This window comes from Lontra canadensis, unplaced genomic scaffold, assembly GCF_010015895.1.
Source record: "Lontra canadensis isolate GAN:19392208 unplaced genomic scaffold, GSC_riverotter_1.0 scaffold1, whole genome shotgun sequence".
Classification (NCBI taxonomy): domain Eukaryota; kingdom Metazoa; phylum Chordata; class Mammalia; order Carnivora; family Mustelidae; genus Lontra; species Lontra canadensis.
Genome location: NW_022630995.1, coordinates 11,830,592 through 11,846,828, shown reverse-complemented (window position 1 = coordinate 11,846,828; position 16,237 = coordinate 11,830,592). Strand labels below are relative to the sequence as shown.

The 16,237-nt window shown below is 34.0% G+C and overlaps 1 protein-coding gene across 2 annotated transcripts in view; it reads right to left on the bottom strand.

The window, feature by feature from the left end:
• Positions 1-7,240: 7,240 nt before the first annotated feature.
• SULT1B1 (sulfotransferase family 1B member 1) overlaps positions 7,241-16,237 on the bottom strand; it is a 28,647-nt gene continuing 19,650 nt past the window's right edge. Inside the window, exons 4-7 of one of the 2 annotated variants that reach the window (XM_032845703.1) lie at positions 15,983-16,109; positions 15,272-15,366; positions 11,573-11,753; positions 7,241-7,473 (exon numbers count right to left, since the gene is read on the bottom strand). In XM_032845703.1, coding sequence (XP_032701594.1) covers positions 7,361-7,473; positions 11,573-11,753; positions 15,272-15,366; positions 15,983-16,109 — 516 coding nt within the window. In that variant the 3' untranslated portion in view covers positions 7,241-7,360. The remainder of the gene's footprint in view (positions 7,474-11,572; positions 11,754-15,271; positions 15,367-15,982; positions 16,110-16,237) is intronic. The other variant, XM_032845783.1, reaches the window with a different exon arrangement.

The window sequence follows — 16,237 nt, the reverse complement described above, 5'->3', positions numbered from 1 at the left end:
ATTGAATTTTACTTTATTGACTTTGTTATGCATTCTTGCCTTTTACTGGTTTACTTTCCTTGTGTTTCGGTTTTGTTGTAGAAGCCCAGTGTGCTTCAAGCACATATACCGATCTATTTAGAAATTTAGCTTTTATCCAATGGAAAGAATAACACACAGGAAATAAACAAAAATGTTAATGAAATGGAATTTGCACCAGTTTTTTAAGCTAGTGTATAAGTCACACATTGAGCAAACTGTACTGGAAAAATTACTAATTTCTTTTATTTTGAAATGTAGTATACATTTGGCTAAAGGCCTGTGGTAGAGCTGTATAATTCACTAAACTTCAAAAAAAATTCACTAAACTTGTTCCTTTCAAATTATATTAGATCACCAGTTTTAAGTTTTATTTACTTAATTTTTTTACATTTCCAAATATAAATCCAGTCAGTACAAGAGTGTCTTGATAGCTGTTACATCTATCTATCATCTATCTATCATCTATTTATCTATCATCTCTCTTTCTATCATCTGTCATCTATCTATATCTATGTATTTCTATGTATCATCCATCTATCATTATCTATCTCTATCATCTATCTGTATGTATGACCCATCTATTATCTATCTATCCATCTATAACCTAATCTATTATCTATCTATATCACCTATTATCTATTTATCTATCTATCATTTATCATCCTTCTGCTTATCTATCATCTATCCATCTGGTAGTTACTTGGAAAACAATAGCTTGTCTTCATCACTTGGAAAATGCAATAGGTAATTAGCCCCTGAATTACCTTTGGTATTTAAATAAAATGCATAGTCTGAGCTCACTGTCTAGGTCATCTTAGAATCTCTAAGGAGAACCACAAGAATTTTTACTTTCTTTATAAATGTTTTCAATATACTCAAGAATTTTGATACTCCTGTTCATAGGACTAGAGACAGAGAGGAGATATAAGGGATACAAGTTACAAGGAAATATTTTGTCCTTTTCCTCCCCTATTCAAATTTGCATTAGAAGTTTCTCAACAAGATTTATGACAGCATGTTCTCTTCCTCCCTGAATAGGAGAGAACAGGACAGAGTACAGTCAGTCCTCATCTTATGAATAGGCTGCATTACAAAAACTATGTTATTAGTCATGTATTTGGACACTATGCATTGTACCAGAAACATTCCTTTCTAATTAGCGAGTTTTTAAATCAACACTCAAAACATACATTAATTTAGATGAGCTTGAACTGTGCCATCTTTTTAAAAATGATAAACAAATACCAATTATACCATAACTTATAAGGGGAAAATATTCTCACAAATCTAATCTTTCACAGGTTTGCAGGCAGTGTCTCTGCAACAGTAGGTCTCTGAAAGGGGATAGAGCTTGGAATGTTTACATTGTCAGCTTGAGCATCTTTACATGAATATGTTTATGATAGTATTTTGAGAGTCAATCTATATCTAATATCCAAAAGAGCTTATTTATATATAATTCTATGTATTTTCAGAATTGCTAAGGATGACATTTTGGAGTAAAACAGACTTAGATTGAATCCTAAATTTAAGTTTCAGTTTTCTCACTTTATCTTCTTCCAGTTTTATTAAGCAATAATTGATATATATCCCTGCATAAGTTTAAGGCATACAGCATGCTAGTTTGATTTACATATCATGTAAATGAGTCCAGTGGGTCCAGCTAAGATCCATATTCTCATACATTAGAAAGAAAAGAAGAAAGGAAAATAAAAAGAAGGGAAAAAAATTCTCCTCTGATGAAAATTCTTAGGATATACTTTCCTATTTATAATAAGTAGTGTTAGCTATAGTTATCATGTTGCACATTACATCTCTAGTACTTAGTTATCTTATAATTATAAGTTTGTACCTATAAGCACCTTTCTATAATTCCCTCTCCCACCATCCTCTGCCTCTGGTATCCTCGAATTTCATTTCTTTTGCTATGAGTTTGTTTGTTTGTTTTTTTTCCCTTGGATTCCTCATATAAGTGAGATCATACAGTATTTGCCTTCCTCTGTCTGACTTATTTCACTGAGCGTAATGCCTTCAAATTCTATCCATGTTTTTGCAAAAGGTAAAATTTCCTTATATTTTATGGCTATACAGTGTGTGTGTGTGTGTGTGTGTGTGTGTGTATCATGTTTTCATTATGCAGTCATCTGTTGATGGACACCTAGGTTTTCCATGTCTTGCCTATTGTAAATATTGTAAAAAAATGTTTACTTTATATACATAAGCAATGGACCCTTAGGTTGTCCCCATATTTTGGGTATTATAAATAATGCTGCTTAGAATGTGGGGTACAGGTATCTTATCAAGTAAGTGTTTTTGTTACCTTTGGATATATTACCAGAAGTGGAATTGTTGGATCATATATAATACTTCTGTTTTTAATTTTTTGAGGATTTCCCTTACTGTTTTCCATAGTGGCCGTACCAATTTACAGTCCCACGAAGAGTGCACAGAGTTTCCCTTTTCTCCACATCTACAACAGCATTTGTTATCTCTTATCTTTTTGATGATGGCTATGCTAACAGACATGAGGTGATATCTCATTCTTATATTAATTTCCATTAAGTTAATTTCCATTTCCTTAAGGACTAATGATGTTGAGTAAATTTTCTTGGCCTTTCGTATATCTTCTTTGGAGAAATGTCTATTCAGGTGCTTTGCCCATCTGTTATTTGGGTTATTTTTTTATTTCTTTATTGTTGTTGTTATTCTGCTGTTGAGTTGTATGAGTTTTTTATGTATTTTGGATATTAATCCTTTACCAGATATATGGCTAACAAATATTTTTTCTTATTCTGTAGGTTGTCTGTTCACTTTATTGATGGTTTCTTTTGTTGTGCAGAAGCTTTTTAGTTTTATGTATTCCCACTTATTTATTTTTATTTTATTGCTTGTGCCTTAGGTGTCATCTCCAAAAATTCATTACCAAGACCCATGGCAAGGAGAATTGTTCCTATGTTCTCTTCTAAAAGTTTCATGATCTCAGGTCTTACATTTAAGATTTAATTCACTTCAAGTTAATTTCATGAGCGTTGTAAAACATAGGTCTGGTTTCATTCTTTCACATATGAATATCTATCCCAGCACTACTTATTGAAAAGACATCTTTTCTCCAGTGAATGTACTTGGCTCCTTTGTCAAGTATTAGTTGACTATATATGCTTGGGTTTATTTCTGGGCTTGCAATTCTGTTCCTTTGATCTATTTGCCTGTTTCTATGCCAGTATCATACTGTTTTGATGACTATGGCTTTATAGTATAGCCTGAAATTAAAGAGTGATATCCCCAGCTTTGTTCTTCTTTCTCAGGGTTGCTTTGGCTGTTTGAGATTTTTTGTCATTCCATATAAATCTTTGAGCATTTTTTTTCTACTTCTGTAAAAAATACCTTTGGAATCATGACAGAGATCTTGATAGAGATTGCATTGAATCTATAGATGGCTTTTGGTAGTATTTACATTTTAACAATATTAATTCTTAAAATCCAGGAACATGGGAAGCCTTTCCATTTATTTGTGTTCTCTTTGACTTTTTTTTCATCAGTATACTATGGTTTTCAGCATAGAGATCTTTCATCCTTCTTAGAAATTAAGACAAAGTATTGTAGTTCTTTGGAAGAAAATTCTTTCAACATCAGATGGACTTCAGTTCTTTGCTTGGAACAAATAACAAGGAAGGAAGACCTGAAGAGTTGTCATCCAATAAATTGTTAACATTTTTGATTCTTTTAATGATTTTTGATGTTTCATTTTTATCACATAAATCAGAACCAATTGGGATATATATACACACACAGAGAAAACATACATACATTACATATGTATGTTATACACATATGTGTGTATATACATACATGTACATACACACATATGTATATATTAAGAGATTTATTGCAAAGAGTTGGTTTGTATGATTGTAGGACCTAGTTAGGCAAGTCTGCAATCTGTAAGGCAGACCTTCAGACCTTAAGACAGGAGCTGATACTGCATTCCTTAAATGGAATTTCTGAATTTCTTCTTCCTCAGGATATCTCAGTTCCTACTGATTGGATCAAGCCCACACAGATTATCAACAATAAGTTCCTATATAAAGTCAACTAATCGTAGATATTAACCATGTCTACAAAATGCCTGTACAACAACACCTATACCCAAGTTTGGTGAAATAGCTGGGTAGCATAGCCTAGACAACTTGACATATAAAACTGATGATCACATATACCAACCTCAGTGAATTAATATATCAATATAGTGTTGTGTTAAGAAGGAGTCTGAGGCTATAATTTAATCTAGCATGGAAAAGTGCCTTGATCTTTAATGCAATACATATATGCAATGTTTATTTAATTCACGTCATTTGATGTGTATTGGAATAGTTTATGAATTTGCAAAAAAGAGGTTTACAAATGAACTTTATTAGATGTATTCAAGTGACTCTAAATGTCATCATTTCATCAGAACATGGAGCCAAGCATTGTGGAAGCACTATAGGTAAAAGCCCGTCCTTTTCTTCAATGAACAAAGCTTAATTTGTTGATAGGTAGGTTGCTCCAAAGAAATAATGGTGCTTTAGGATAATACCACTTTAGTTAGTAACTTTCAGATAAACTATCCAGGGGACAAATACCAAAGACTGGGATTGAAGAAGTTTCTTTGTGAAAGGGTGGTAAGAGAACTCTTGGCTGAAGTGAAATCGTATTTGGGCTTTTACTCTAAAGAAGTGGAAATATGGAATTCTAGGTGTTTGTGAGAATGAGGTTGGAAGGAAAAAGTCCTGATGTGAACTGAAGTGCTGGTACAGGAAACACAAAGAACATTCAGGCGCTGATTAAAACAGTTTGGTTATGGAAGAAGGAGGCAAGTATAGCTATAGAGTTTTAGAATATGGAGGAAACATGAACCAATTACATTATTTTACAGATGAGAAACTAAAATCTGATTTGCTTGGTTTTCCAAAGTTTAAGCATTTCACGAAAGGAAAATCCATGTTTAAAATGCCTTTCCCTTGGGAGTTTTGTGGCTCTTTTCCTTTTATTAATAATGGCACCTACTCTGAACAAATGCTAGTACTTGCTTCAAATGCCCTAATGTGAAACAATTTTTTAAGACACATTTTGATTTCTTGGAAAATAGTTTTTGAATTAATTAGTGAGGGGCCATGGATGTGGGAGTAATTTCATAATAAATATTTGCTATTACTATCCTTACAATATTGCTTTGGCAAGAGAAAAATAGAATGAGATTTTGCAATTTGTTTGTTTGAAAATTATATAGATGATTGTTGAATAGGAAAAATAATGATAAAAACATTATTTTAGGAAAATTAATTTGGTGGCAGTTTTTAAAAATGATTTTAAAGGATATCATGTACTTCTAAAACTGGAATTCTAGTAGGAGTGCTACCATGTGGTGTGAAACATGAGTTGATGAGAGCCAACAGTATGTTGGCATTTGGATCAGATGCAACAACCTATAAGAAACGTAAAGGAAAATCTAAATTCTATTTGTTTCTCTACTCTATGTACAATGCCTAGAAAAATACCTGGGGCATAGTTAAAACTTACTCAATTTTTTTGAATAAAGTCCAGTTACAGAAACTATTTCCACAATGGAAAATTAGGGAAAATAGGAATTATCCTATCCTACTAGGGAAGGCAGTTAGTGCAGCCAATCTATCACCCAGATTAAAGACTAGCTCAGACAGACGCTTTTTTTATTTTTCAAAAGTAAACCATATAATCAAAAGTTTGTGTCACATTAACTTAATAATCAAAATAAATAAGGCAAATACATCCATGATTGGCTTTACTTCCTTGTTGTCAAGAGTATTCCAGAAAACTGGGACTAGTTCACAATACTCTTAGGTATTCAAGATTAACTACCACTAAACATATTTCTAAGGAACTTAAAAATAATTTTCATACTCTGAAATAATTTATAATACATATTATAATAAACCTATCAAAAAACTGTCTTCAAAATCATATATATATATATATATATATATATTTTTTTTTTTTTTTTTTTATTTGTGTATCTCACTCCCAGAGGTTTGCAGTTGGCATTAGAAGAATCCCCTGCTGGAGCTAGGGAAGAGAGAAGATACATGCTTGAGGCACTATTCCATCTGCAAATTCACCTGTGGAGGGAAAACACTGTCACCTGATTTTATCATACCTCTCTCGGTTATGGCTCAGGGGGTCTATCATGTGTTAGAACTCTTCTCCAGAACAAGTTAGGCCCAGGGGGCTCAAACCAAGCTTGAATCTGGGAGCTCGGGCGTGGCATACAAGTTGGCACATGTCGATAGTACCTACAGGCAAAAGACCTTGCTGCACGTGGAGGTATAGTTAACTACATCTAAAGCAGAGCTGGAGCTGAGAAACAAATGTTCCCTGGAAGCATTTATCAAAGAGCCCGGGTTGATAGCCATACGTGTGGGATGGTACACAGAAGGGATATGGAGTCTGAAGGGCAAAGTGGAGATTCAGCCTAGACACTCCCTCTGAGGTACCAGTTTGGGAAATTCCACCAAAAAAATTCACAAAATGAGGTAACTGAAGTTTCCAGATGGGGACAATCCCAGGGCAATAGTCAATTCTCAGCATTTTGGAAGACACTGTTGAGATTAGGGAGGATACTCCACAGGAAGCAAGTTGCAGCCTCAGTCCAGGCTCTGAGAGCAGAGCGGCAGCTCCCATGGGAGAAACTTAGGGAGACCAGTGTAGATAGACCTTTCATCTGTGGAGACCCAGAAATTAGATGCTCAGCAATTGAAATTTTGGATGCTAAGAAATTAGGTATAGGAACAACATTTCCAAAACCTGAACCCCAGTATCTAGGACACGAGCTGTGTTATCCCAATAGTGCCACTGTGATAAGACAAGCGATGACTCAGGGAACAACTTGAGACCCGGAAGACAACAGTGGAACAGAGCGTCCTGGGTCAAGTTTTCACCAAAGGGAATTGGGGCAGAGCTACGCAATGTAGTGTCAGTGTGCAAATAACATTTCTTGGACCATGTTAATAGGGAGGGGAACTTCATTCTAAGCCATAACTCACAAAGGCTGAGTAGGATAAGTACCCTCACTGTTGTCCATACTAGTCTAGGAAAAGGCAAGAATATCCTACAAAAGCATAACAACTGGCCCTAAATTTCAGGACTTTGGAAACTCAGAGTCAGGAGCAAACCTAAGCCCTGATTGATGACACACACACACAGATCCGTTTTAAAAGCACATTTTCTCCTTTATACATTGATTTGATTGCCCAAGTCAGGTCATAACTGCCCCCTTTAAACAAATTACAGCTCTATTCTTATCCAGATTGGTCACGTAGGCTCTTTAAATCTCTGTGCGGAACTGAAGCTCACTTCCAGACATTTCCTTCTTGTAAATGACATCAAATTTCTCATTTTGGGCCACTGTGAAGTAATTCTTCCAGTCACCTGTAGTCCCTATAAATAAATAAGAAAACATGTGAAAGAATAATGTATTTCCATTATGAAGGAAATAGCATGCATACCAAAAGAAAGGGTGCAAAGAGTTAAAGAAAGACTTTCCTTGTATTTGAATAATTTAAAATGCCATTTCTCCTTCACTGGTCGTTCCTGCCATCTAGAAACATGATTTAGAGCTAAATAGAATCTGACTTTTTTAAAAAATGTAATTGACATACTGTATTATATTTGCTTCCATGATACAGCATAGTAGTTTGACACTTATATCCATTAAGAAATGATCACCATAAGTGGAGATGTCATCTGTTATTATAATATTATTGACAATATTCCTTATGTTGTGCTCTATATCCTCGTGACTTATCTATTTTATAACTAGAAGTTTGTTCCTCTTAATTCCCTTCACTTATTTCACCTCTTCCTCCATCCCTCTCCCCTCTGGCAATCATCAGTTTGTTCTTTGTATTTATGAGTCTGTTTCTGTTTTGTTTTATTTATTTTTTTCAGATTCCACATATAAGTGAAATTGTATGATATTTGTTTTTCTCTGTCTGACTTGCTTCACTTAGCATAATAACCTCCAAGTCCATCCATATTGTTGCAAATGGCAAGATTTTGTTTTACTTATATATTTTTTGTGGCAAGTAGTACGCCCTTGTATGAATATACCACATTCATCTATCGATGGTCACTTGGGTTGCTTCCATATTTTGCCCATTGTAAATAATGTTACAGTGAACACAGCGGGGCATATATCTTTTTGAATTAGTGTTTTCACTTTGTTACCTAGTAGTGGATGGCTGGATTATACAGTACTTCATTTTTAATTTTCTGGGGAACTTCCATGTTTTCCACAGTGACTGCACCAATTTACACCCCACCAGCAGCACACAAGTGTTTCCTTTTCTCTGCATCCTTGCCAACATTTGTTATTTCCTATCTTTTTGATACTAGCCATTCTGACAGCTGTGAAATGTCTCATTATGTCTCATTATGATTTTGACCGACTTAAAGATACATTCTGGAAAGGGTTAATTTTCCTGTCTAAATTTATGGACCATACAATAGTTTCCTGAAATAGGTTGTTTTAGTGTTTCTGCTTGTCATGGGTCATACGGTTACTATTGAACATTCAATCAAAGGTCAGGGCAGATTTCATTTCATGAATTAGTTTGGGAAACTATACAAGAACTGGTCATCAACACAAACAATCCATGAACTAGAAAGTTGATAAGTACCATTTCCTATGAATTTATTAACAAAGATGGTATGATACTTAAAGGATACCATTTTCCCTAAGTTCACTAGTCTTATACTGTATTTGCATTTTGGATGAGAAGAATAGCATTTAAAGTTAAATGTATGACATTCCTGAACCATCTTTACAACAGCAAAAGTTTTGGGAACAAATTTGCTTTTAGTTTCTTATACTTGGATGCTTACAAATATTTATCTGAAAAATAAATTCTTATACTGTAAATGTGCTTGGAGATAAGCATTGGCTTTGTTATTTTATGAAATATTAAATATATCCTGTTGAATTAAAGCTACATTAACCCATGATGGCTGGGTGAAGATTTCAAATCCTTTCAATGAAAAACATCCCTATTATGGTTACTATACTTTGTTCTCTGTTAACCAGATGGTAAGAGCTCTATGAAATGTGAAAGTAGTGTATATTTGGAATAGCCCATCTGTAAAAATGTCATTAAAAACAAAAAGCACAAATTAAACAATAAGGAGTCATATATAAAGTATTCTAATGATTTTCTATTTTGAGTATTAATTATGTAATATACACAAACACATTTGCTTCACTAAGAGGGAAGTTTAAAAAAATTTTTGATGAAGTAAATGTTGGCAAAAGTCAAGATTTTTATGCTTTGTTGCAATTTGGGACTTAAGTATATCCACTGGACATCATCTGATCTCTCCCTACTTTTACTATTGTGTGATTAAATTATGACATTGATTTAACCGACATGGCATTCCCCTAGACTGAGTATACCCAGCACTTTGTTCATAGTCACTCTGGACCCTGTTTAGAATCCATTTACATGCATGCCTCTTGCATTACATTATGAGCTTCTTAAAGCAAATGCATGTGTCATTCATTGTTGCATGTTCTAGAGAATATGTGCTGCATACAGGTGTTCATGAAGAGTGTTTCCTAAACATAAATGAATGAATAAATGGGTATTTTTTAAATGTTTGTTGAGGGCATGAATGAATAAATGAGTAAACAAATCGAACTATTTAGACTAAAAAGATGTGGTACTTTTTAATGTATAATTTAAAGTCAGAAAAAAAAATATTTCAAATGCTTATATGTCATTTACCATAATCCTCCCCCAAAACTATGTCACAGATCTTATTACTTTCTCCATATTTTCCGTGATGTAACTAGACCTTTGGCAGATTGATTAAATGTATTCAAAGTCATAGATTCAGGGAATGGCAAAGCCTGCTTAAACCCCAGATCAATCTGACCATGAAGGGGTTTTTGGCCTTTTTGTCTTTTTTTTAATCACTTCCAGAGGGGATGTAAAGACCATCTCTATTATGAGACTAGCATGCAGTCTCTTCTACTTGAAGTTGGAGAAACTATAGAATTGAGATACTAAACTTACTTAATCTACCTTTATACCCTATTGAGGTATCACTGGGTGGTATCAGTTTTTATGTGACTGGAAATAAAACCCTCCTGGAAGTTAATTTCAGATAATCTGACAAAGTGAGAAATTTGCCTTGTATAGTTACAAGGTTTGGGTTTTTTTCCTGGTTTTTCTCCATCAACAAAGTGTGTTTGGGTGAGCATCAGACTTTGTTTAGACACCATTTACAATGAAAAATTTACTTTGCCTTCTTATACCAGAGGTTAGTTTTGAAAAGTTAAATGTAACATTTTTGAAAATTAAAAAAAAAAATTTGAAAATACCAGGACTATTTGCTATTTTGATAAGTAATGTAGAAAAATGTTTTAGAAAAAATTTAACCATATAACCCTTTGAAAATCAAGGGTTTTCAGCCATATGTTTGTATGTACAGTACATTTCTAGAGTTATGTTTACTTCCTAGCATGCCAATTGAAATTCTACCCCTTCATTTCTACTTCAGTAAGGAATTTTGACAACAGAAGATGACATTATTAGGTGGATAGCTTCTCAAATTTGTTTAAGTTAATAATTTGTTAAATGTATTATTTTTATCATTAATAAAATATTTTTGACACAAATAATATACAATTAGCCACAATATGCAGGATTTGCTTCAGTGAAATCAATAGCAAATGCCATATTCCTCTACTGTAGTCTTTTTATGTTTAATTTGGATTCCATGTTTCTTATAATTCAGACAGTATTTTTAGGGAGCAAAATCTTCCCAGAGGGTAAAGAAAAGTCCTTTCTCCTTGTGAATCCTTAACAAAGTGACCGCTGTTTTTTCTTTTTTTTTTTTTTTAGATTTTATTTATTTATTTGACAGAGAGGCCACAAGTAGGCAGAGAGGCAGGCAGAGACAGAGAGGGGAAGTAGGCTCCCTGCTGAGCAGAGAGCCTGATTTGGGCTTTGATCCCAGGACCCTGAGATCATGACCTGAGCTGAAGGCAGAGGCTTAACCCACTGAGCCACCCATGACCACTGTTTTCTAAGTGATATGGAGACTTTAAAGTAGATGGTCCTGTATTGAGTGACATTAATTTATAACTAAGAGGAGGGAGGCCTATGCCTATTTAGGCAAAGATTTAAGATAAAGAAAAAACAATTTTGGAATGACTCATCAGAATTGACAAAACTACTCCCATTTAGTAGCACAGTAAATAGAAGAAGAGATATACATCAAATACCCAAGGTATTCTGGTATTTATAAATACCAGGTTTAGAGTGGTATAAACACGGGTTTAGAGTGTATTATTTCCTTTAGTAATTTCTAATCTAGTTCAGTAACATTTATGGTAGGTCTTTTTAGTGTCCTTACATTACAGATGAAGAAATTGGTGACAAAACTGGTTAAGTAACTTGTTAGAGATCATTACACCTCCTTTCAGAGTAATTCACAAGAAAGTGGAAAGGGTAATTAAACTCAGCAAAATATTTACCTTTACGCATAAAAGAGGACTTGCTATGATCCATCACTGTACTTGGTAGATGTGTATAATTCACCAGCGGGTTATCCTTCATCATTTCAAATGAGGTATGATGGACGATCTTATCTAAGACCTCATCATTCAAATTCTTCTCTAGAAATCTAGCAATCTTCTTAACTTCACGCTTCGGATTCTATTAGTGGTTAAAGAGACATACCCAAGAAAATGGCAAGCAAAAACATCATTAACATAATGTGAAAACTATAATATTTATAATCTGTTTTCTTAAATGTTGGTTCTGAATAGTCAATCTGTATTTTCTTGGGTCATTTTTTTAAATTAATCATAAAAATGAAAAAATCAATAATTTGTCTTTGGCAAAAAGAGATGAAATATTTTATTTCTCCTAACTTTCATATATTTAATTTATATAAAGTACAATAAGAATAAAGCTTGGACTAAATATTAATATTTGGAGGAAAAAATAACAGCTATTTTAAGCTCAGGTTGTAATCAGATTTGAACAGTAAATATTTAGGGACCAAGCATGTCTTTATTCATCCTGCCTTTATTTATTTTTTCTTAATCAAAATTCTTTTCTTGTTTTTAATAACATTTCAAAACAAAAATAATAAATTTCTGAACAACTTCAAGTATGTTTGCCTTAGATTACTTATCTTAGACTTTGCCAGAACATAAATTATTAAAAATAAGCTCCAGGAGCACCTGGGAGGTACAGTCACTTGAGCAACCAACTCTTGGTTTCAACTTGGTCATGACCTCAGGGTCGTGAGATTGAGCTCCAAGTCAGGCTCTACACTCAGCGTGGAGTCTGCTTCAGGCTCTCTCCCTCTCCCTCTCCCTGTCCCCTGACCATATTCATTCTCTCTCTCATTCCCAAATAAATAAATAAATAAAATCTTAAAACAAAACAAAACTCCAATGAAGATACATTAAGTTATTCATTAATTATTAGGGATAGAAAGAACAAATTCCAAGAATCAATCATTTTCCAGATTCTAATGATATAAACAATATTTGCAACTTTTAGGAAGCTAAACTAAATTTTATATGGATACGCCTAGAAATATTTTGAGAAGGTGATATCTACGCTAAGTTGAAAAACATGAGTCAGAATTTTCCCTGATGTGTAGTCTGCTGAAATATTGGAGAGTGAATTTCCAGTAGGAAAAATAGTCAAAATACTTGGCAGTATAGGGTCTCATAGTATCTTGAAGGGACAGAATAAAAAGCAAAGTGGTTGAAGTTAGGTTTGAGTTATTCATAGGAATAAGAGAGACTATAAAGTTGGAAAGATAAATTGAGGTAAAAATGAAAAATCCTTGGATGTCCCACTTAAGGACTTGGACTTTATATCTTATACAGGGAAGCCACAACATTTAGTGATAAGTCACTAACTTGCACGTGTGTGTTCATGTATACACATGTGTATGTTTTGGCAGGGAGTTCCTTACAAGGGAAGTTCTGGCAATACTGTGGCAAAGACTCAAGGGATATTCCCACTTTTTAGGTGTTTTTCATAAAACCACCTCAGTTTCACAGCTGCATATTGCCTGAAAATTGGAAACTAACTGCCTCAAGCCTGGTATAAATGGGCAATAGTAAAGTTTTGATGATAGATTCTTTATGGATTGCAAACAAGTGTGATGGAAGGTGGGAGCCTAGGCAGAGCAGAAAAATTCAGAGGACTCTTTTTGTTAAGATGTGAAAATACCCTGGGGTTTTCTTTGAGATACTTGGATCAAAGGAAAATTTACACGGGGTGTGGTTTTTGATATGCAAAGGAAGACTGATGTCTCTAAGATGTTATTATTGCTTATTCATTTATCTATTCATTCAAGCAATGAATTATTCATACAAGTGATCCTAAGAGCCCCTATGTATGTGTAAGGTGTTATAGTCTGTGCTGTGAATGTAGTTATAAGAATGATACATATTGTACCTTTCATCATGAATCTAAAAGTTTAAAATGTATCCTCATTTGTAACTCCAAGCTTTTTAAAATAGAGGAACTTGGTTTCCACATAAAATGTGTGTGTGTGTGTGTGTGTGTGTGTGTGTGTGTGTTTGCCTTATTTGGGTAAAATTGCCTCAAACTAGGCCTGGAGACTTGCAGCAGTATTTGAACTGATACTAGCTCACACAGGAGACTAAACAAATGCTTATGAGTTCCCAGACTATGAGGGAGATAGTAAAAGGGTAAAGGAGAGGGATTTGAGTTATAATAGGTAGGGCATGTGAAAAAATGGGATGTGCACAATATGGTGAAACCACCACTATATGGAAGTAAATGAGAACAATGTATTTTCAAACTTTGAAACTTAATGGACACGTATATAAGTGATGAGTCACTAAATTCTACACCTGAAACCAGTATAACACTGCATGCCAGCTAACTGGAATTTAAATAAAAATTTACAGGAAAAAAAAAGACAATTAATAGACAAATAACATCATTAACCAAAGAGAGAATAAAAAAAGAAAAGGATTAAATGTTGGAGAGAGAGAGACAAGATGAGTTTAGTTTTGAATGTGTTCAATTTAAGAGTCATTTTAATAAAAGCATGGGTCTGAATTAGGGTAGAAGTTAAAATGGAGTTTAGGGGGGTCATTAGCACATGAAGAGTTTTGGCAATAGTAGGCATGGCTACCATCACCAAAATGTAGCAAACAGCTTACAAAGAAAGCTGACTAAGTGACAGATGGAGATCTACAGGAAAGCCAGGAGAATGTGATAACCTACCAAATAAATGTAGGAAAGAATTTCAGCAAGAGAAGGTGCTCACAATAAACACAATGGTTAAAAAGTATAAGAAGGTAAAAATGTCATGGATTTCACCACTAGAAGTCACTAACCACTCTGGAAAACAGCATGGAGTTTCCTCAAAAAGTTGAAAATAGAACTACCCTATGATCCAGCAATTGCACTACTGGGTATTTACCCTAAAGATACAACCCTAGTGATCCGAAGGGGCACGTGTACCCGAATGTTTATAGCAGCAACGTCCACAAGAGCCAAACTATGGAAAGAACCTAGATGTCCATCAACAGATGAATGGATAAAGAAGATGTGGTATATATATACAATGGAATACTATGCAGCCATCAAAAGAAATGAAATCTTGCCATTTGCGACAATGTGGATGGAACTAGAGGGTATCATGCTTAGTGAAATAAGTCAATCGGAGAAAGACAACTATCATATGATCTCCCTGATATGAGGAAGTGGAGATGCAACGTCAGGGGTTAGGGGGGTAGGAGAAGAATAAATGAAACAAGATGGGATCGGGAGGGAGACAAACCATAAGTGACTCTTAATCTCACAAAACAAACTGAGGGTTGCAGGGGGGAGGGGGGTTGGGAGAGGGGGGTGGTGTTATGGACATTGGGGAGGGTATGTGCTTTGGTGAGTGCTGTGAAGTGTGTAAACCTGGCAATTCACAGACCTGTTCCCCTGGGGATAAAAATACATTATATGTTTATAAAAAAATTAAAAAATAAAAAAAAGATTAAAAAAAAGAAGTCACTAACAATCTTAGCAAGATTTGGGTAAGCAGGCATGGAGAAGAGGCACAATAATCACATCATTTTTTTTTTCTTTATTCCATAGATTAAGCTGAAAATATATATTAACCCTTTAACCTAGGATGTAATGGGAGAATTATCCAGAATGAATTTCTACCATTTTACCTCTTTCATATCTTCATAGTACAAGAAAAGTATTGGGTGTTCTTCCTTTTTCTTCCACCAGCTCTTAACATGATTAAACCAGGAACCATAAGCCACTAAAACAAGAGAAAATCTATTACTGTTAGGCATTCATCAAATTAAAGGTTTGTTTCTAAACAATACGTCAAATTTTACAAACATTTTGTGGAATTTAGTAATCAAGGGAACAGAATATATAAGGCCAAATAAAAACATACAATTAGCCATTTATGGATATACAGTCAGATTAAAAAAATATAAAGTACAGAGGAAGCTTTTGAAATGAAAATACATTGGCCTCCATATGGGTTTTACTTAGCCTCACATAGTAGGAAACCATTCTACTAAATACTCATATTAACTAAATACTATAAACAGGTGTATAAAACATCTAACTAAAGATTTGGGTAAGTTAAAGAATTTCCATTGTAACTGGAAATGAGAATGGATTTCTAGCTACTGAAAAAACACTTAAGAATATTTTCATCAAGCCAATGTTAAATACCAAATTTATATAGTGATGTCATAGTAAAATATTAGATACAGTTGATCTAATTTTTTAATGCTATTTAAATGTACTTTTTACTGGCCTCGAAGAGCAAATGTTTTGATAGGAAAAGTCACACCAGTAATAGTTATTAGTGGTATTAAAAAGGAAAAGTGCTTATTAATTTCAAGTCCAGGCCTACCCACCATTTCCAGTCATGAATCTCTCTAGATACTCTTCCCAGGGACCAGGGACAGGTTCCAAATTATTCATTAAGTCAAAATGGTAATATGAGACTGCAACATCCTTGGCATTTCGAGCCAGATAAATCATCTGCAGGGAAAAAAGAAGAAAATCACATGGATTTGAAATCCATGAACTTAAAAACAGGAAAAATCAGAGAAAATTAATGAAACAACAAGCTGTTTTTTTTTTTTTAAATGAACATACTCGATAAACAT